Here is a 22,421-nt window from a genome sequence, read left to right on the forward strand (position 1 = left end):
CAGCCATGTAAAAGTCTTCAGGAACATGATCTTGCTCTTCAATACTTGCAACTAAAGGATTATGTGTATCATGGTCTCTGATGGGTTGTGGCATTTTGTAGTTAATAGAAGGCAAAGTAAACGGAATATCTACTTGGAAATACCGCAGGGAGCCTAGAAACGGTGTAGCTGCACCAGGAAATATTTAAACATAAAATCCTCCATATACGTTGGATCCTCAAATATCCTCAAATATCACGCAAGTCTAACAGAACAGCTATGCAGCAACACTCCTCTAAAACCATTTCACAGACTCCACTTATTGGGGGCTCTGAGAGTCTGCATGCAGAAACTGATGTCTTTATATTTTATATATCATCGATAATTTTTCTTCTATAGGTTTTTCCAATCACAATAACATCCCATGGCAAGGATTTCCATTACTTTAATTGCTGTCATACCTTGAAGCTTGCCCTGCTTTTGTCTTTTGATGCCACTTACCACTTACTCCCTATACTTGAAAAGAGACTGAATGACAGTACACTTCGATTCCTCTCCCATAACACACATGATTTTATGCCCCACTGTCATACCCTTTTTCCATCAGTTCAAAGAGCTGTAGTCTGTGTAGCCATTTCTTATATAGAAGTCTCTCTCATGACCTTTGATGATCTTTGTTGCCCTTCTCCCCTTTCTGAGATTAAAAGGACAGGATGACAGTGTCCAGTGTGGTTTTATTTAATGACATCATTATATTTTCTGTTTTGTTCTTATTCCCTTCCTAAAAATGTATAACATTAGATGTACTTACTTGCCAAGTACTGACCACTGAGAAAATATTTTCAAATAATTATTTAATAAAACATCAGAATCAACTCAAAAAACATTATTGCATATGCATTATTTGGATTATTTTCCCTCCCTCCCAATACATATACCTCAATTCGTGTTTACACACATTTAATTTTATCTGCCATTTATTTGTCCAGACATCCACCATTAATAGGTCATCCTCTGCAGTTCTGCAGACAGTCTTCACCTGAATACTTTCATATTCTCAGCAATATGTTTGCCTTCTTCATCCACATCCCTTTCCATTCATAATTCCACTAAAGAAGCTTAAGACCTTAGCATGGATCCCAGAGGTCTTCTTCACTGGGGCCCTCCCAGGGGAACTATTTAGTCCTATATTCTGTTTTTTACCTTCCAACCAGTTCTTCCTCTGTGCAAGAACCTTCTTCTATTGCATCTATTTTTTTAATTCTCAAAAAGCCTTTTCATGGGACACATCACTGAAAGACTTTTGAAAGGTAGACTACACTTACCAAAACTCTCCTGTCCATGCACTTACTCCGGTCTCAATAAAACCAAGGAAGCTCCTGACTGTGCCAGTTCAAATACAATGCCAATACTATTCTTAAGCACCACCATCAAGGTTTATCTGCTTCACTCCAAATAAATGGAATCTGTGGAATGATTTTAAGGGAGTACTGCCACACAGCTGATTTGTTAGACTTGCCTGGGTATTTGAGGAGGCATTTTTCATATCTAAGCCTTTGACACAGTTCCCCACAATATCTTTCTCTCTAAATTGGAGAGAGATGGATTTGATGGATGGACTGTTCAGCGGATGAGGAATTGGTTGGATGCTCACATTCACAAGGCTGTGGTCAATGGCTCAATGTCCAAATGGAGATCAGTGACAAGTGGTATCCCTCAGGGGTCTGTAGTGGGACTGTGACTGTTCAGTACCTCTATCAGTGGCATAGACAGTGGCACCGGGAGCACCTTCAGCAAGTTTGCAGATGACACTAAGATAGGTGGTGCAGCTGACACTCCTGAAGGACAGGAGGTCATGCAGAGGGACCTGGACAATCTCAAGAAGTGGGCCCATGGGAACGTCATGGTTTAACAAGGCCAACGGAAAGGCCCTGGAGCAGGTCCAGAGGAGAGCCACAAAGATGATCAGAGTGCAGAAGGACTTCTCCTATGAAGATGGGTTGAGAAATTTGGAATTGTTCAGCCTGTAGAAGAGAAGGGTCAGCAGAGACCTACCACATTGCAGCCATTCAGTACTTAAAGAGGGCTTATAAGAAAGATGAGGACAAACTTTTTTGCAGGGCCTGTTGCAACAGGACAAGGGTTAATGGTTTTAAACTAAAAGAGCACATATTCAAACTACATACAAGGAAGAATTTTTTGACAATAAGGGTGGTGAGGCAGGGGCAGAGGTTTGCCAGAGAAGTGGTGAATACCCCATCCCTGTAAACATTCAAAGTCAGCAACCTGCTAGTAGAAAATGTCTCTGCTCATTTCAGGGGCATTGGACTAGATGGCCTTTAAAGGTCTCTTCCAACCCAAACCATTCTATGATTCTTACCAAAAGGTGTCCCCATACAAATCAAGTCGTTCTATTAAGCTCCAGTTGCAAAACCAAAGAGGACACAAACACTTAATTTCCCTCCTCTGATGGATGCACAGGCAAATCTAGTCTCCAGAATAAATGTGGAAACAGTTGGAATCAAGTTTTTAAAAACCATCTGTAGTTTTCACACAGACCCAAAACTCCTAAGAAGGGATAGAAGAAGTGATTTAGAAAATGCACTCAATGTCAAAGCTGTCCTTTGGATTATTAATGCATAACTTTATGTGCAGCTCACAATGAGATGAAAGTTATTAACCTAATAAGTTACATGCATAATTAATTTCTCTTATGATATATGATTTGTGAAGTTCTAACAAAATGTGTCACAGAGGTTGTAAACATGAAAACTAGCCTGAAGCAGGAAGAGCTAAGCATATGCTAATTAGAGAACATACAAGAAATACATATTAAGAAAAAAGCAGAGAAGAGAAAGGAAGTGACAATGCTGCATTTCTATGTGGTGTACTAGTGTGCAGTTATGAATAACAGGAAGCAGGCTCAGACAAGGAGAGAGAAGCAGGCACACCACACTCAGTAAAGGAGCATGGAGGCATTCAGTGTTCTCATTATCTCAGATGAATGCAACGTTAGGACAAATCAACCCTGGAATATAAACCAGGGGAATGGAGGAAAGCGCTCAGCTGACAGCTTACCTGGTTAGCTGAACACTGAAGCTGCAGATAAAGAACCCATTCTTAAATATGAAAACACCATATACTTTTCTTGAGCTTCACTTTGTAATCAGTTTTAATAATGCAATTGATTGTTTAACCATTGTCTGGACAGAATAAATAAGCTGGGCATCTCCAGTAACAGCTTCTACTTGAGAGAGATGACAAACCAGCAGTCTTGTCCTTTAGAAGTAACAAGTCATCACAAGGATCATGGCTTATCAAATTCTTGAGAAAGCTTTCCTCTTTGCTATAGGTGGTTTTCTTTATAGTTCTTTACATCTTTGAGATAGGTGATATGGCAATCCCTCCTCTGGGAGACTACAACCAACCTCTCATTTATTCAGTTGCCAAAAGAGGTTATAGGGCAGCTGCAGAAATCCAACTGTGATCACGTCATCAGTACCAGAAGGAAAGACTTCACCTTACCGTCTCATTGGTCTTCCAAGAATAATTGAGGTTTTAAAGACAGCCATAAAACAAGTAACAGAATGTGAACACATCTTCTTAGTTAATTACCTGATTTGTTGGGAAGATGTCCTAGCATTGCTAAAGTTGAAACACAGACTTGAAACTCGCATCAGAGGTGTGAGAGAACTGGCCCCCACATAAATCAGAATAACCACCTCTCCTACCCGCTCAGATAACAGCCATATTGAGCTCATATTAGCTAAAAACCACAAAGTACCAAACCTCCCAGGATCTGCTGCATTTTTAAGTCAGCAGTTAACAATATGAGGGAAACACTTTGCTTCCCCATTTTGCTGTCCACGCAGTAATCTTCCCAGAGATTGGGAAATTTGTCATCAGAGCCTGGTCCAGATTGTTACAGTAGTTTGTCCAATCCAACTGCAAACATGAAAACAACTGTTCTGCCCTCCTATCATTTCACAGACATGTTTTAGTCACCTCAAATGTTCCGAATTCCACTGCCAGATCTTTCCTTTGACAACAGTTCAGAAAGCATCAGCATACTTATCTTCGTATCTGTTCAGGGTTTGAAACCCACTGGAGCACTTCACAAACAAAACCAAACTGGAAAAGAAGTATTGGAAGGCAGCTGAGAAGAAGGATCAGAATGATATGGACTTGATCAGCCTTCTGAAAAATCCCTAGCTTCATTCCCTGTTGTTGCTGCTACTGCCTCATGTTGGCAAGTGCATACAAAAGCAGATTGTCCACCTACCTCCTGCCCCAATCAGGGGAACGGCTTGCCTCTGGCTGGCATCTCACTGCATTCAGCTGCAGTAAAAAAGGGAAATCTCAAGGACAACCAATCCAGCCAGGATGTTCTGCCAAGGTTGCTGTTCCTAGCTGAGGAAATGGTCCTTTCCATTTTTCTCAGCTAGAAAGAGAGAGGGAATGTACACACACCCCCGCCCATTATCCTAAAGCCCGCAGGTGCCAGCAATCCAAATAAACGTAGAGCAATTAACAGAATTAACACAGCTTTAAATAGCTTGGCTCACCAGATGCGGACTCCTAGCAGGGTTCTATAAAATGTAAAGTTATTACAGATAAAACCATTAATCATCTGTTCAGAGACTTGTTCTAGATGCAAAGCCCATTTCACTTAAAATGGCTAATAATCCGAAAGAAAAGCACAGATTTAACAGGAATGATTATACCATTCTCAAACCCCATTTACAAATGCCATTTTTCATCTCTGCCACCATTCCCAAACCTCTGTGTTCCCTTTGCTTGCTAATGCTGATACAGTAAGAAAGCTTTGCAGGCATCATTCAGAGTTACCTCTTGGGGTGCTAGAACTGAGACACCACCTCTTAGTCCCTTCCACTGCGGACAGAGGAGTGACAGATCACACACTATGCATTACTGCTTTCCTGGATGCAGCTGTTATACTGTTCAGCTGTGTGGCATCAGCCCTGTGCAGCTTACAGATAACCCATGCACTCTCTGATGTATTATGTATTCAGGTGCTAAAATTTGTGCTTAGGAAATAGGACCATTTACATTTTTCCAGTAGCCACTGTATGCAATATAGCAATCCTCCCGATATCGCCGTAACACCTGATAAAATAAACCCCATTTACTACACCCATGTCTAGATAGCTACAAGAAACAGGGGTGGGGGGCAGACCCTAACTCATCTTTGAGCTCTGAAGTTACCATTTCTAACACATTTACGGAACTGTAGCTCAAAGAGTATAAAACCTTGTGATAAGCAATTCAGAGCTTAAATTGCATCTTTCCATATATCCATCTTATTCCAATTTAATTGCTTAGCAATCTAGATACATACATTGTTAATCCTAACTAAATGAATTCTGCCTGTGCAGTTTGAAGAAAGCAGGGAGATAAAACAATCCCAAAGCACAAATATTCAGTGCAACAGACAACATCAACAGAGGTAGACTAAAGCCAGAGAGCAGCAATGACAATTAGAACAGAGAGAATATCAGAGACAATACAAAATCTGGTTTTATTATATCAAGCCCACTGCCTTTTCCATGCAGTTCAAGTAACAAAATGCCTGCCTCCTCCTGTGCTACTCACACTTGACAGATAGTTGGCTCACTGCTACAGAGGAGTGGTGGACCTGGGAGGAGTCATCCAGCCCACCCGCTCAACATTCAAACCCCATCATCCTTTCCTGCCTCCCTTGCTGGCAGCTGCAGCAGCCTGGCTTTTTCTGGTGGGTAACAGCAGCTCAGTCCTTGCCCATTGCCCACAAAACACATGCACATTTCATAGCAATAGTCTAACTTTCAGGGTCAGTCAAGGAGATTTATGTAGTGACTGCTGCTCCCAAAGAGATGACACTTGTCAAGCAGCTGAAAGCGCCTGGTTTATACACATGAATGTAAACAGTCTTTCAACTTCTCTCTCTCATGTAATTTTATTAATATTAGCATATGGCAGGTCCTGACTCTCCAAAACTACTCTCGTCTCTATTTCTATCTGACAGTACAGGATCGATCCTTAGCAATCTCTTCAGTGCAACATAAGGAGCAACAAATAAAAACATATCTATTTCTTCTCACTATTCATCCAATCCAAGAATTTACTCAGCTCAGTGAACTACAAAGCCAAGTAAACCAAAAGAAGCTCATTTACTTCCATTGTAAGATGAGAACATCAGGCTTTGGACAGCCAATGTTCACAGCATCCACTAGGATGGTATCACTTTTGACTAACAGCATATGAAAAAGACAGCCAGAAATCTCTGCCACAATAACTACCATGAGTATCACCACTGCTCTGCTCATGACTTTGGACTCAGCTATGTTTGTCTATCAGTGTATCCTGTCTTAGTTTGCTCATTCTTGAATGGAAATGGATTAGATCACACATTTATGTAAGGATTGTTGCTTTACTATGTCGATTCTTTAGGGCTGGGTTACCAGTTAATTTTATTATATGCAAAAAACACAGGCTATATTGCTCCAATCTCAGTACATTTTCTGAATTTGTTAATATGAATATAGTTCTACATCTGTAAACACTAATTTTCTGAACCACAGTACATCCCTGAAAGAAGCTCAGCAGGAGCCAGGTTCATCATGCAGGAAAGAAAACCCATTCCTAATGGTCCTACTGCAAAGCAATCACAGATAGCCATAGTACCAGGACTGAGAGTTTCATGAGGACAGCTCAGTCGGGATTCACTGGAATGCTGGATTACTGCTGTGACACATCAGCCTCCTGGCTACACTGCCCAGTGGTGACAGCAACCTCTGCTGTTAGCTTCCTCCCTAGGCACCTGTTCCAGTGGCAGCTGGAGAGAGTTAAACTGGGTTAGACCCCACTTCATTGTAGCTCCAAGGATTCTTTTTAGTTTATAAGTATGGTGGCCGAACACAGCTCAAACAGCCCTGCAAAACACACCTCTTACATCTGCTGCATAGAAAGTTTAAATATCTATGTTTGTCCATCAATATTCACTTTAAAAGGTATGCTCAATCTACATATACACTCTATTAATAGAACTTTGGCTATTACTTTTGTAAACTTTCTAAGAGTGCAGTAACTTTAGCAGTTCAATGCCACTGAACTGCTGATATGTGAATTATCCTTTAAATTAACCTCCAACAAAATGTGTGCACTGATGATGACCTAGAACACCTACAAGCTGCTGTCTGCCCACCGATAAGAGTTCCAGAAAACAAGATACTACCTTGTAATACATGTGATCTTGTTTAATTTGTGGACAGAGCTATGAAGAAAAAAAAGGAAAACAATTTCTACTTCTTGGTTCATTACAGTTACAGTATTCTAGAGTGTCAGTTATATGAATTATATTAAAGAAAGAATTTTAGGAGCCTAGTGGTTTTTTTCAGTAGACAGTTGATAAAATAACATCTCCTCCACCTCCTGTACCAAAGTCAGCTAAAAATTCAGCTCCTGTCTTTGACTCTCCCATGGTTTACTAATTGAAAAATACCTCTAGCACTTCATTTTCATACTCAAATGCATTCACTGAAGATTAATTTCATGAGGCAATTTAGAATTCTTTTCCAGTTTAACAGGAATACTTTCCATGGATAAATGAGCAGGTCATGAGTAAACTTTCTATAGATACATCATAAGTACATACTCTTCCACTTTCTATGTGGCCAGAAACATTTGATGAAAGAGATTGATCAATAACTGAGGTTAGCTTATGTTATTTTGCAACAAACCCTCATCCAATATTATTATGCCAGCAAAACTCTTGTTATGGATGCATATAAGCCAAGATGACCAAGTTATATTCTTCATGCAAGAACCAAGGCAATAATGCTATCAGAAACCTCACTTCTGTAGGGTAGGCAAGGGCTAGGCTACATAAGGAACAGAGGCTTTGAATAACCCCCTAGCTAAAGCAAAGCTGCAGCACTAGCAGCACACCAATACACCTGACAAGACCACCAACTGGGCCAGGCCATTAATCCTTATTAAAAATGTACGAACATGAGAAAGTGAAATATTAACCTCTGAAACATGCAGAGCAACATGTACTTCATTAAAGAGTCTCCCCAGACCCAGTACAAATTTAAATTTTAACTGGACACATAACTGGAAGATCATTTCCTATTCCCCGTCAGACATGGAAGAAATCTCCTCTTACGATGTAATTCCTAATATCTTGAACAGAAATCCAACAGAAACAGCACAAAGAAGAGAAATGCCCATCAGACCCTGCTCACTTTGAAAAATGAACTGAAATGCCAACTGTTTGTTCAGGACTGATCTTCATTTGAACAGACCCCCTCACCTCAACTTAGGTCTCTCGGGAATAAAGTCTGTTCCAGATTTCTTAATTCCCTCACCTGAGCTGACTCTTAAAAGAAAGTAGGGGGGCATTTCTTACCCACCAACAACAGTTCAGCCTGCAAGTTAAGACACACTTTAGATGTAACCTATATATGCCCCATGCAACCTTCTGAAGTTTGTTTTTCAAACAAAACTCATCCCCTTGTCAGCTTGAGAGGAACGTATAAAGATATCAAGGCTAAAACAAGAAGAAATAGTTAAATATTACTGGTAAAGAAGAAACTCCCCCAGAGAAACAAGGTTGTAATAAGTTCAGGAACTTCTAGTATTCTGAGTAAGAACATCAGGCAGTTGTGACTCTTTCACTGTACTGAAGACATAAGCTACCCTTGCAAGGAGGAAGATCAACAAAGAGCTATGATAGGTAGGATGTCCCTCTTTTGTCTATTGCTCTGACAGTAGCAGGGTGTATGATACTGGCCAAGATACACCATAACTGTGCCTCAGTTGCAGTATCTGAAGAAGGAGGATGAAGACATTTACTCTCTTTGGTACTTTATTTTAGCTGATGGTTTGAAAGAAGACAAAATGAGGCCACTTTGATAAAACTACCTGCTGAACTCTTCATCTGAAGGGTCCTATGAGCTAATACCATTATTTCATCATTATACATGTACTTCTAGTACATGTACCTACTAAGTATAAGGTCACATTGCATCAAACTCTGCACCATTGGATTTTCTGTGTGAGATCCCTGTCATTCACAAGAATGATGATTTAGGATAAAAAAATATTAGACACTATGCAAATATACTCCAGAACAAAAGATATTCATTTGTCATGTCAGACTGGGACATACTTCTGGGAGCTATTAGTCTGGGATATTCGACTTTCTCAGTGTTAATGCAGTGGGGAAAGTTACGGGAATTCACTCAGAAGAGTATTAAATAGGAAAAAGCTCTGAGACTACAGGGACGGCTGGTTTGCTCCTCAATGCCCAGACTCCTTCAGATGAATTACTGCTCAAAAGTTGACATTGCGTTACTGTACCACGGGATGCTTTCCTCTCTGTATACTTACCTCTGACCTTTCATCTCCCATGACTCACAGATACTGGACAGAAGTCTGCATCCTGTCTCTTCCTTTCTCCCTAGCTCACAGTATGGGCATAGACTTTATGTGTTGGAAGGACTTTCATACACAAACATTCTTCTTTTCTCCTATCTTTCCTAAATGATTCTCTAAAAAAATAGCTACTAGCAAAATCAGCTGGATCAAGTGCCTTCTCCAGAGCAGCTGACATTTATCACTGCTAAATGTTAGCACTGAGACCACGAACTACAGAAGATTTACTTGACTTATGCCTGATTTGACATAAGTGGTATTAAACATTTTCTCCTACACTTGTGTGTAGGGTAAATGTCACTCTAGTTGTGGAAAAAGGCTGGTACATCCAATCTTTCATGGTTATAGGATGGAGTGCACATTTAATCCTATAGGCAAGCAAAACAAGGAAGTCACAACGCCACTCCTGGCAGCACAGCAGAGGTCTGGTAGGGCAACATAAGTTCCATTAGTAAGATAAAGAAGTTTGGTTTTAAACAATCCTTCTCAAGATGCTGCCTCTTTTTCAGTGCTGTCAGAAAGTCAAGAGACAGGTGTTTCAGCTCTCAGATGCTCAGTTCAGAGTGCCTCTTGTTCGCTTTGGCTTCATGTCATGTCCCATATTCATACTAGAAAGCAAAAGTTATTCTTCACTGTGTCCCACAAAGTCTTACAGGATTCTTGCCCAAGCATCCAATATGTGTTGGCAGCCAGCAGGTAACCTGGGAAATGTTCTACTAACCAACCATAATATCCCTTCTGACTATGAGCTAATATAGAAATAGCAAATGAAAACAAGCACAGGATCTAAGCTTATAAACCTTACTTGATGACAAAACACTATCACCTTTTCCTCCCCATCTATTGGTCTACTCAGAATTCTCTCAGCATCTTGCCTTATATCATATTTCTCTCAGTTTCCAAATGCCTCAATTCCTATCTCCGAATTCAATCTTTCCAGAAATGAGTTTGGGTTTTTTTAGCTTAAGAATGTCATCAGGAGCTGCTCAAAATGTTAGCCAACATCTCCCTTGCTGTGTCTCCCAAACCACTGTTTAATATTTCTACAACAGTGGCACTCAAAAAACTGATGAAGGTCTTGTGCTGGATGCTCTGCAGATGCACAGAGAAAGCCACAGATCTTCTTGACTCTCAGTACACACAGTCTACAGCTGCAACAGGAGGGTGATCCACCATAGCAGCAGTAATGCAATTGGAAGTTTAAGAGTGGGGCAACCAACAACCTCTGGATATGCAAGTTTAGGAATCAGGGTCATCATCATCACTAGGGCTATTTGGGATGCTCTGAAAGAGAACAGTAATGAAAGACCAAGATTAAGAACAAGTAATATTTTGAGAAGTGGAATCATATTCAACTTTTGGCCATGCTTTGTCTGCTTCTACACACTGCCACTAGCCCCTTCCTTTCTTTTTCAAATATTAAATTCAATAAGTAATACAGACAGGAAACAGACTGACCCAAACACAATAGGACAGCTGGAACAGCAGTATTGGACTAACATGTGAGGGCAACTAGTGCCATTCATGTGGTAACTTCCTTCACAGTACAGCAGTGAAATTCCCCACGCTGTTGATTCTTGACTCTCTTATGCATTCCTGAGGCTCTGTTAAATCACTGCTGTGGAAGGGGATCTTGGGCACTAAAAGCTTTTGGGCTATCTGATCTCCCTGTTACGGACTGGCTATTAAAACTGCAACTTCTTCCATCTGTTCACACTCAGGCTGTTTTTCTCTGCCTCCAGTTTTAGGCTGCCTTCTATCTGCACCTTTAGACTCCTCCCCAGTGTGACACTCTGTTCAGAAAAAATCATCCCCAAACAGAAACCATATCATCATTGCATATGCAAATAGTCCTGAAAAAGACCTGACTTGCAGATAGCATCCGAGGGATACATACAGCAACTGGGCACACTCATGAACCATTTGCAAATCTGGCTCCCAGCAGTTAAATTTCAGACAGAAATGATCTAAGCTTTCACAGCTTTCTTCTATCGCGGCCAGATGGTGCCTGACCCCTGCAATAATTTCTGCCATATTCTATCCATATGCAAGCCTCACTACTTCCATCAAACTGTTAGAACTAATCAACATTTTTCAGAATTTAGATTTTAATAAAGCACTGATAGAAAAATGTGAAGATTTCATAAATTCTCTCATGAACATCCATTCTCTAGAGACCACCTTAGGGTCTTCTAAAGCACTTGCATCTGCACCATGTAAGTACTGCTCCAAGTAAATCAAATCTGAATGGCTGGTTCCCTAATCCTAGGAAATATCTGATTCTCTCCCTTCCCTAGCAATTGGATATTGAAATCCCATTTTCCCTCTTTGCCTACACAGCTAAATTTCCTGCCCTGCCACTCTCCATCTCCAGCCTTGATTAATGGAAACTCCTCCCTGAGGTTCTTCAGTACGTGCAAAACCAGCTGTTTGTCATTACCTTTCTTGTCCTACCTCCCTTCTGGCCATTCAGCTGTCATTAAAAACAATAAAAACTATTAATGGATCCTTTTCCCTTTCTACCTTCAGACAGTGTTTCTCCATGTTTAGCCAATCCTTATTTCTTGAAGCACTGTCACACCTTCCCTGACACACATTAAAAACACTTCTCCTCAGCTGTCTCAAGATCTGCTTCTGTATCTTTTCCTATCCCATCTCCATATCTGGTTTCCTCCATGTTAGGAAATACACCAGCTTCCTCCCAGATTTCCTCTAGAAAGATTTATCTTAAGAATGAAAGTCCAAAAAGCCTTAGATTTTGTGGAACTACAATGCAATGTCCATCTTTCATGTCTGTGTACAGACATTTGCATATTTTGTCTTTTAAAGTTTTGATGGAAAAAGTTACTTTTCTTTTCTAGTCTGGTTCCCTCACTACAGTATCAGGTATACTGCAACACTGTCAGGATAGCTATAGAGAAAGGTAAACTGGACAGTGTTACCAGACATTGGAAAATCTTTAATTCTGATCAAAATGGAGGAAAAACCCCAACCTGAACTACACATTTAATACTTGGATTTATGATTTAGGAGTATTGGATTTATGATTTAACAACTTACTGGAATCTCTTCAATCAGAACCTGTAGCCACAAGGAAAAGAAGAGATAAGAGGATCTATTCTTTGGTGAAAGGAGGAACCATTAGACCAGAAATTGTCTGACCTAAAGAAAACATTATTTAGATAAGTAGATATTTAGATTAATTTTAGGAAATAATATATAGATACTGTAGCAGAGGAACCCTGCGATCCTTAGTTCCTTTCCAGGAACACACTCTTATGCACTCCAATTCCTCCTAGTCAAGGCTTAGACTCTGACCACAAGAAGTGTCTACCCTGCCAGAGCTACCCCTCCTCCTATCACCAATTCCAGCTGAGTGGAGAAGTCCCTCCCAACTGCAGAGGGTCATTAGGCACTCTGCCCCCCTGCACCTCAGCATCAGCAGGTAATCTCAGAGGAAGTGGGAAGGCAATGTTCCACTCAAAGAGCCTCCTTAGCCCCCCTGTGAGCAATTTTGTTGGTGTACTCTGAGGCTGAGGCAGTTCAGATGAAACACAAGACATTACAGGGTAAATGCTGAAAGTTACACCTCAAAGTCTGCATAAACCCCTTTGCCTTCCTAGGAAAGTGACACATCCCTAGAGACAGTCTTCAACAAATGCAGAGGAGCAGGAATAGACCATTCCGCTTTAACACCTTCAAGAGATCAGTACAGAGCTTGGCAGGACGTTCTTCACCATTACAAACAACAGTGCAATCCACTCAGGGTGTGCTATGTCTCTGGGAACAGGCAATTACATAGCAGGACCTTGGTAGGAAAAAAGAGCATGGTGCTCTACTTGAAAGCATAAACTGAAAGGAACAATATATGCTATTAGTCTATCCTACCCCTTCATCTAACTTTCTTAGCTTAGAATATTTTTCTTAAAAATGCAAGCTCCTCCCATACTGCCTGATGAGAGACTAGGCATCCTTTTTGGCCACAAAGAAAAAGTTCAAAAACATAAGCTTTAGGGACTGATCTATGAAATACACTACTATGCTTGGCAGAAAGCCAAGTAAAGTTCCCTGTAGCCGGTTCTGGAATCAAAAATGTTATAAGCACACAAGCACTGCACTAACCCAGTTCTGCCTCTTCAAGGATCAAAGTTGGCTGCCCCAGGGGGTCAGTCTGATTCCCAAAGGTATTCTACCTTTCTTGAGTCACTTCAGGTTTCTTTCATACCATGCTGTGCTGCATTGCATTGTACAGATGCACCCTGGTATTTTAGAAGTAAACATAAAGAAAACACTCAAAAATATCTATCCCATAATTCCAAGTGGATCTCAGGTTGGTCCTTCTACCAGTGTTTTCATCTCCAGCAAAGGAAACAAGAGGAAACAAACCCTAGGAGGACTTTCGCAAGGCAAACTATTTTCTCCTCAACTAATCCAAAGGTGTACTTAATGAAAGCACTGACTGCTTTGATGTCAAAGAGTAATTCACTACTTATACAGCAAGAGCCCTTCTCAGCCTATGCAGGCTATTTATGCTGGTCAGACTCTGCTCTGCACAGATGTTGGTGTTATAGCAGCACTTCTGGACTTTGTCAGGATTCTGACAGTCATCTAGAGATGCTCTTTCCCCATCAAGCGCAGCTCCCCATTCCCCCCCCACTAGCAAAAACCAAAACTGAGGAAAAGCACAACAGTCAGCTTCCTTGCACTTCCTAGTGATACCTGCAGTAACTCACCCTGTGGCCTAAGGGGTGTGAAGGAATGGCAGAATGGAAGCACAGAGTCCTAATTAAGTAACATGGCTTCCCTTTTGAAATATTTCATTTCTCCATCCCATTTCCACGTGCCTCTCCTGAAAACCCTGCACTACAGTTATATTTAGTAAATAGTGTATACTGGATTTGTCATAAGGGACTGGGTAAGATACATTTTGGACACATTTTCACAAGAGCTGAAAGCATTACTGGACCACGACTATAAGTAGGTTGCTTTTAAGCAGACTATAGCTCTAAACCAGACAGCACCAGCCTGTCTTTAAGTCAAGACATCTGCTCATACACATCTCCTGTCACTGCCTAGTCAAGTGAAGATTACAAAGCACATTCTGATTATCTGTTTACTTCCTCTCATTCTTAAGTGGATGCTTGGATTTTTCTTCTCACAGACATTATGAGCCTTGGACGGCTATGTAAGCGGCTCTTAGCACATTGTGCAAGCTAATAGAATACAAATGATTATATAAATAATAAAGCTGCTGAAGATTTTCTTGTCACTGCTTTCTCTGCTCCATTGGCTTGACTTAGAGCACACATAAAAACAGCCTCTGCTAAGTGTTTTGTTCATAGCATCCATAAATAAAATTGAGATCCTGATTTAAAGAGACACTAAGAAGCTGTATCTCCTCCTGATTTCAATCAAACTGAGATGCTCAGTGTCTAGGAAAATCAGGCCCAAGGCTCCACAGATGAAACCAGAAGGATCTGTATGGCAGTTTGTATTCAAGCAGGGTAGTTTAATTTCCTATTTAGGATGCTCACACGCTCTTTTTTGGCATATGTGCATCTCTTTAACCAATCCAGAGGTCAGGCAGGACAGAGCTTCAGACTCTGACAACCATTACTCACATCAGAGGACTGGCACATAACAGAGAACCCCTGACACCACAAGTGGAGCATCAGTAGGATGGTAACTTGTCAAGTCAGTTACAGCCACAGAACATCTACCTCAGCATTGTTGCTTCCACAACTCCTGTATGAAACCTCCACCTTTCCTCTGATATTAAGTGTTCATCCAAACATGATATTGCGACAACCCGCTGGGCTGCAAATAAAATCAGATCGACCTAGCCACACCCTGTGAAAAACAGTATTCGTACAGAATCACAACCTTAAGGAGAAAACTCTTGGAAGAAACTCTTATTCCAGGCTAGCTAGGAAGCTGGCTCACAGAAAACCTACGACTGTTTTTCAGTAATCTTTCTATAAAACGTTTTGGAGACACCAATATCTGCATCCCCATTGATCACAGTGATAATCACAAATCATATTAGAAGAGAGACACAAGACAAAAGATGACTTCAAGGCCAACACCCAAACGAAACTGTACCAAGTTTGGGATTTGGACTGAGACTTCATTTTTTTTTAACTCTCTTTTTTCTAAGGAATAATATTCTGATTCCTGTTGCTAGCCAGGCAGTCCAATCTCAATTACCCAAGTGTGAATTTTCTCAAAGTTGTGGATTAACTATATGACAAGTGCACCCAGCCTGAGTAATATAATATAGTTTTCGGAGCCAGCTAGCTCTTCCTGACCAGTGCAGCCACTCAACTGCACAAACTTCCCAACACAGTGTAGGGATTCTAAGATTACAGTTGCCTGTCCCAGACACTGTTAAGGCCACAGAATGACTCTGCCATGAGATAAGGACAGAATGGAGCAACAGGATGGCACTAACTCCTGGTGGAGGTAAGATCTGGGTAGCCCACCCTAGATCTGGCTAGCCCATCCAGACGAAAATTCCCACTGTGGTAAACTGTATAAAGAAGCAACTGCTCATACACATATCACCAGCCAAACAGAGATCATACCAAGTTACAGAACAGATGGCATCTGTGACCACTGAAGCCCCCCACCCCCAAATATGCCTCCATGGATACCCAGAACTTGGACTATAACTTAAGCCACAAGTGAGGGGAACTTAAGGGTGATACTATCATCCAGGTGTTACCTCAGGCCTAGGGGGAGGTTAACAAAGCTAGGGGAGAAGAATATATCACTGATAAAGGACACAAAGAATACAGAATTTATGGGCCACAAGGAAAGTCAACTCAGCAACTGTGCTGAAATCAGCTCAGACTGGGTAAAAGGTAATTCTGTCAAGGAGAGATCACACCCACTGACTCACAACCCACCAACTCAAACAGAAAGACTGAGTTGACCATGGGACGAATTAGCATAAGAAGCTAGAGAATCATTTAACCAATAGAATAAGAGAACTGTGGAGCCAATTTTGAGGAATTGAACTTTCTTCATTGCCTTAAAACATTGCTACTGCAGCGAGCTGTGCAAGCCTCTTGCCAGGGGACTGAAGATAAAGCAGAGGGAGGGAGGCCGTAACCCACGAACTGTTAGGTTTGCAGAGGCCCTAAGGGTGAGTCTCTGGGTGTGTGATGCTTGACTAAAGAAGGCCAGAGGTGACTCTCAGTGTGTGATACTTATCTCCTATGATTCAGGCTAGGCCCTCTGTGCACACACCCATCACTACCCCAGAGAAGGCCTCTTAGCAGGGGTGTCTGGTGTCTCTGAAGCACACCCCCCCCCCAAGCCTAAATGACTCTACAAAAACCATCACCTCCAGCCTCTGAAAAACAGCATGACTGTGCAAAAACAGCACCCCCACATACACAGGGGAAGCACCAGTAGGGTTTCTGAGGGTACATAAAGCCATTGGTTATGTTTCATGGGCTTCTTTCCCTCACCACTCCCCGATGGATCAAGACACCAGTGACAACAGCAATGACAGCAACAACAACAAAGTCTGTCAGAGAACTCCGGGTGGTGACTATAAACTTTTTATTCTTTCTCTCTTTTCTGTTACACATTTTCCTGGGCGATATCTTTATGTTTTTATATTGCCATATTACTGTAGACAATAATAATGAAAAAAGTTACATGCCTGTTTTCCTTTGCAACCAAACTGTTCTAAAATAAACCATATATATCTATATCTGTAAACACAGGTAATCTACTACTGATTTACTTTTATTCACCCCAAGGGATTTATTAGCAAAAAAACAAAAGTTACTACTGCCTTGCGGGGCAGGCTGTAACTCCAAAGAGCATTAATTCGTTCGTTTTCAAAAATGTATAAATGTGAAAAGTTTTGAATGACCTCAGAACCCACCACCACCAAGAAGCCCAAGGTGAAGAAGAACCAACGGATCCACCACTGGATCCACTGGTGGTGGCTTAATCTCTCTCTCTCTTCTCTCTGTTTTCTATTTCTTTCTATCTCTCTATCTCACATTTTATTGTTAAGTACAATCTGTACTACTGACTTCAGCATATGGTCTTGTTTGCACCTTAATTCGGGCAGAGGCATCTCTCAATAATTGGATCATAACACACGGACTTCAAGTCCACATGCCTCATTATTGCCACACGTCCATTACACCCTCATGCTGCACTCTCCTCACATAATTCACACTTTTTATGCTACTTTCAACTTTTATCTTTCCATTTTATTCTAATTCTGTATCCTCCTGGAAAATTTAGAACTATCTATATTCCCAAGTGAAATCCAGGATCATAAAAAAATTCTAAATAAGCTTCTGAACATGACTTTTTTTCAGCTAAAAATGTTACTCGGTAAACAAAGGCCATTTATCTTTTTATAATGGCTATTGCCTCAGTGCCTAGAAGATAGCCATTTAGAAGAAAACATTACTAACAGCTTACAGAAGACACCTCTCCCACTACCAGGGTTATTTTCTCTGTAATCCAAACACTAGAAGTCTGATTCTGCCCTTAAGATCACGAGTTTTCCAGCCTTCTGTCCAGCCAAATGACAAGTTTATCCTTACAGAGCTGTTGCAAGATCAGTATAAAATTCAGCATCAGGGAAAGACATTGAGTGTGTAAGGCAGGAAAGAGCAATGACTTTAAGAAACCCAAAGCACAGAAATAAGAATTAATTTGAAATAGTTACCTCTTTGAGGCAGCCCATGAAGTTGTTGCTTACTGGAGAGCCAGGTAAATCAGCAGTACTGGGGCTCCCTCCCACATAAAAGAAGTCATCTGAGCCCAGCATGGTGTAGTCCTCCTGCGTGTAGCCCGTGGTGGTAAGGATGCCATCCACAGAGATTGTCACCTGTTTGAGGGACACAACGGACAAAGAAAATCCCAGCAATGACCTTATAATCCTGAACAGAACAACTTACTTCCCCTATAATTTTATGTTGGTTTTATTAAGGATTTTGTTGAGATTTGGTATGTATTTTTTTTAGTTCAGTGAAGCTCTATTTTCTGGTCTGATTTTCCCACACCAGAAATGTTTCAGCATCTGCTTCTCTGTTTTCTGGTGCATCAGCACTCTCAGGCTTACCCACCAGCCTGCCCATCCAGATGCCTTCCATCTATTCAGGCCAGAAAATGGAACTGTCCTTGAAAGAGATTTCTCATATTAGCTGATTTTATGATTGATTAGAATTTATTTTAATGATTACAGTTAGTTATGGTTGTTAGTAAGAAAAAAAAAAAACCAAAACAAACCACTAATGAAGACAAGGTTGGTATTTTTTATTTTTTATGCTTCTTTTGCTCACGGCACACTGACGATCATGCATTCAGGGATGGGGGGAAAGGGATCTCACTTTCAATACATTATGGATGTGCATGCCATGTACCTAGAGAGACACACACCCACCACCCACCACAAAAAAAAAAAAAAAGGAGAAAAAAATTAAAAACTAACTCATAACCAAAATATAATCAGAAAAAAAAATGAAATAAATCAGAATAAATCAAACACACACCAACAAGTGTGATAGAAGCAGAGATGAGAAAGAAAAAGAAAGAAGAAAAAGCGTGCACACACTGCACTTTGACATATCATGCCAATATATCTGAGGCCCAGAAAGATGATGGGAAAAAAGTGAAAAGTGAGGGAGGCAGGAGAGGGAGAGAAAACCATTTCACACTTGCATGCAATCAAAAATAAAAATACCAAACAAACTGCATAATAATCAAAAAAACTCAAACCCAAACAGAAATATCCCCAAAATCTCTAACCACAAACACATGGAGGGTGAAGGGTGACAGAAGGAGGGGGAGGGAGAGGAGCAAGTGAATTTGATGTGTTTTGCTTAGATGCTGTTAGTGGTTTCAAGGGAAGATGGAGGAAAATAGATTGAGGCCAGGAGGAGACAGGTGAGTCACCAGACGTGGACATGCCATGCAGAGTGTGTACTGAAACAAACAATCGGCTGAGCTCCTGTTGGCCACGCAGGTAGAGGTCAGAAAGAGAGAGAGAAAGTGAGACAGAGAGAGCAAGAGGGAGGAGGAGGAGAGAAAGCAGAGGGAGGGAAGTGGGGGAAAATCAGGAGAAAGAGGACAACTCTGGCCAGTTTGCCTGTAATAGCCATTGCCACAACAAAAGAGTGAGAGAAAAAGAGAGCCTTCACCACCATGGACTAGAGGCCCTGCAATGGTTCTGATCTAGAAACCTTCAGAGTCAAAAAAAAACATTAACCAAAAGCAGAAGAAAAAAAGCAAAATTAAAACAAAAGCAAAAGAGAGAAAGCTAAACTCAAAAGCAAGGGACAAAAATCCCAACAATTTATCACTGGAAAGGAAAAAAAAACAACTAAAGACATCGGTGAAGAAAACAATGAAAGAAATGTCCAAAGCCCATTTCCAGAAGAGTTGTGTTAGTTGCTTTTGATGCTCATTTTTCTATTCAAAAAGAAGAAAGAAGAGAAAAAAAAAAAAAAAGAGGGGGAAAAAAGTGTTTTAAATGAAATTAAAATAAAATTAAAGGAAGCAGTAAGTATAAAGGAGGGAGGAGAAAAAGAGGGGGTAGGGGGAGGAAAAGGCAGGTAACACACGGCAAACCCAAAAAAAGAGACAATAAGAATGATATCTACCAGACAATGTAGTTTGTTTACCATAGCGTGTCCAATGCCTGAGTGCTTTGCGGAAAAGGGGGAAGAAAGGAAATTAAAAAATTGTGAACAGAACGATTGTTAATTAAAATAACTAAAAGCAAAGATGAGTCGTTAGGGTGTTAGTACATTAGTCGGTTAGTAAAAATGACACATTGCATGAATGGTCTAGTGTTAGTTTTTCAAAAAAAGGCGTGGGGCACCTGAGACACACAAAGTGAGAAAGAGGACAATATGACCAGGACTCTATGGGAACCATGCCATCTAGACTGTAAAGAAAGAGGGGGCTGCCTACTCTTCCCACCCTGGTCTTAATTATTAACTTCAACCCTCATACACATTTTCCAGATCCGAACCGAAGTTAAAACAGTGCAATACTTACTCTTCAAATGCCCATCAAGGTGATTCCCTTAAACAAGAACCTTACTCTCAAAGATGTACACACACAGTACACAATTTGCCCCTTCAGCACAAACCCAACCATGACTCCATTCTTTCACCCACAACCACCCACCTACGTGCCTGCTCCTCTTCCAAGCCTCACTACCCTCAAGTGTTGCAGAGTATCACAAGCAGGCCAGTATTTCCTTTGGCTGGAGTATTACAGATGAAGAGTCCAAGACTTTGAGTCTTCCTTCCAAGTTTCCCAATCTGTAGCTTTCTTTATGGCAGGAGAGTTCGTAACTTTCAGGAGGAGCACACAACAAAGCCTGTGCTTGACTGTGTGCCTGTAGCTCATTTCTCTCATCCAAGAGTATAGGAATCAAACCTCTCCTACCATAGGAAGAAATGTGTCGAGGAATTGTGTAGAAAGAATTGTGTCACTTGTGTCAAGGTTGAAGATAGAAGATTGACAAGATTCTCCTATTATACTGCATCCATATTAGGAAGGAGCTAGGAGAATTTACCAGTCAGTTGGTTTCAACAGAACTTTGCAGATGCTTTGTTAACCCCTCCCAAGGCACGCAGATACCAACTGTTTGAACCTACACATTGTTTCTTGTTTGCTTTTTAGCAGCCAAGGAACTCAAGATCTTTATAGCAGATTTTGCATTGAGACTAGTTTCAGTGTCGATAGGGAAGGGCAGGTCCTGGAGGGTCCAAGTCCTTGTTCTGTTGTGGCTTAAGCTGGCACAAACTATCCTAAATTACACAGGCAGGTTCTATGCTGCCTCATGTAAAAGCTATCTGCCTGCAAACCTCAGAGTTGTGCATTGACTAAGGAAGTAAGTTTGTGAAGACTTTGCAGCATTGAGCATAAAGTCCCAAGGTTATTTGCCTTTGGTAATGAAATAATAATAATACTCTGTACTTGGGTATAATGAGCACAAAATCCTCAATTCTTAATCAAGGAAGTCTCACTCACGGCGAAATATTGTATTAATAAATCCATTTTATAAACAAGGGAGTTGGAGTATGGGATGGGGGGCAGAGCATGCTAAAAATGAGATGGAGTGTCAGCAGCAGACCTGAATACAGACATGGGAAGTCTGACCTTCAGTCTCCTCTGCTCCTCCTCCTCCTCCCACCAGACCACACTGCCCCAAACATGCTCTGAAAGCCCTGGTAAAATATAGCCATGATCCTATTTCTAAGTAAAGGTTTCTCACAAGGCAGAAAGAGGGCTTAGTTTTAACTGAAATAATAAGATAAATAAACAAGGAGATTTGCTTTGACATTAACAATCAGTACTCAAGGGAATCTGTGCATTCACTTGGTTTGTCTCTAAGGAGATTAACCACTGCGATAGTCATTTGATCTAAAAAAAAGCAGCACTTAGTACTCTCCTAGCTTAGCTACAAAACATTTAACAATTCCAAAAAATACTGGGCAGAAGTCCAACTATTTAAAGTTCTACTCTAATTCTAGAAACAGCCAAAAAATTATGCAAATCCTCCTCCCCCTTCTCTCAGCCCCAAAAAAGCAGAGGAAAAGACTAGATGGCATTCTGAAGCTGCTGATAGTCCATTTAGCTGGAATTGCTTTAGTTTAGAACATATTCTTGGAATTTCTAAACTATTGTTTTTAAATTTCATTTTAAAGAGAAATATACTTATCTCCAGTGCAATATTTTCAACCAATTACAAGGAGGATACTGATCTTCTTATAAAGCCTTAGCATTCAGAGGTAATGTATTTTGTTGCGGTTTTTAGTTTGGTTTTGAAGTGGGTGTTTTTGAGGAAACATGAGCACAGTTGGAAAACAAGACTTCCAAGTGACCTCTGTTACGCTGCAACATTACAGGTGAATTTATAGGAAAGACATAAGGTAGTTAATCTTTTACATACAAAATTATTTAGGTTATACAAAATTATATTGGATGATAATGTTCAGGACTGTCAGGAC

The 22,421-nt window shown here is 40.8% G+C and overlaps 1 protein-coding gene across 25 annotated transcripts in view; it reads right to left on the reverse strand.

The window, feature by feature from the left end:
• The window catches only part of NRXN3 (neurexin 3), a 1,015,491-nt gene that overhangs the window by 703,838 nt on the left and 289,232 nt on the right, over window positions 1-22,421 (reverse strand). For all 25 annotated transcript variants that reach the window (XM_051806312.1, XM_051806340.1, XM_051806317.1 and 22 more), the window contains one exon: window positions 18,122-18,283. In XM_051806312.1, coding sequence (XP_051662272.1) covers window positions 18,122-18,283 — 162 coding nt within the window. The remainder of the gene's footprint in view (window positions 1-18,121; window positions 18,284-22,421) is intronic.

This window comes from Manacus candei, unplaced genomic scaffold (genome assembly GCF_025592945.1).
Source record: "Manacus candei isolate 608988 ecotype Guabito, Panama unplaced genomic scaffold, ASM2559294v1 h1tg000067l, whole genome shotgun sequence".
Taxonomy (NCBI): Eukaryota; Metazoa; Chordata; class Aves; order Passeriformes; family Pipridae; genus Manacus; species Manacus candei.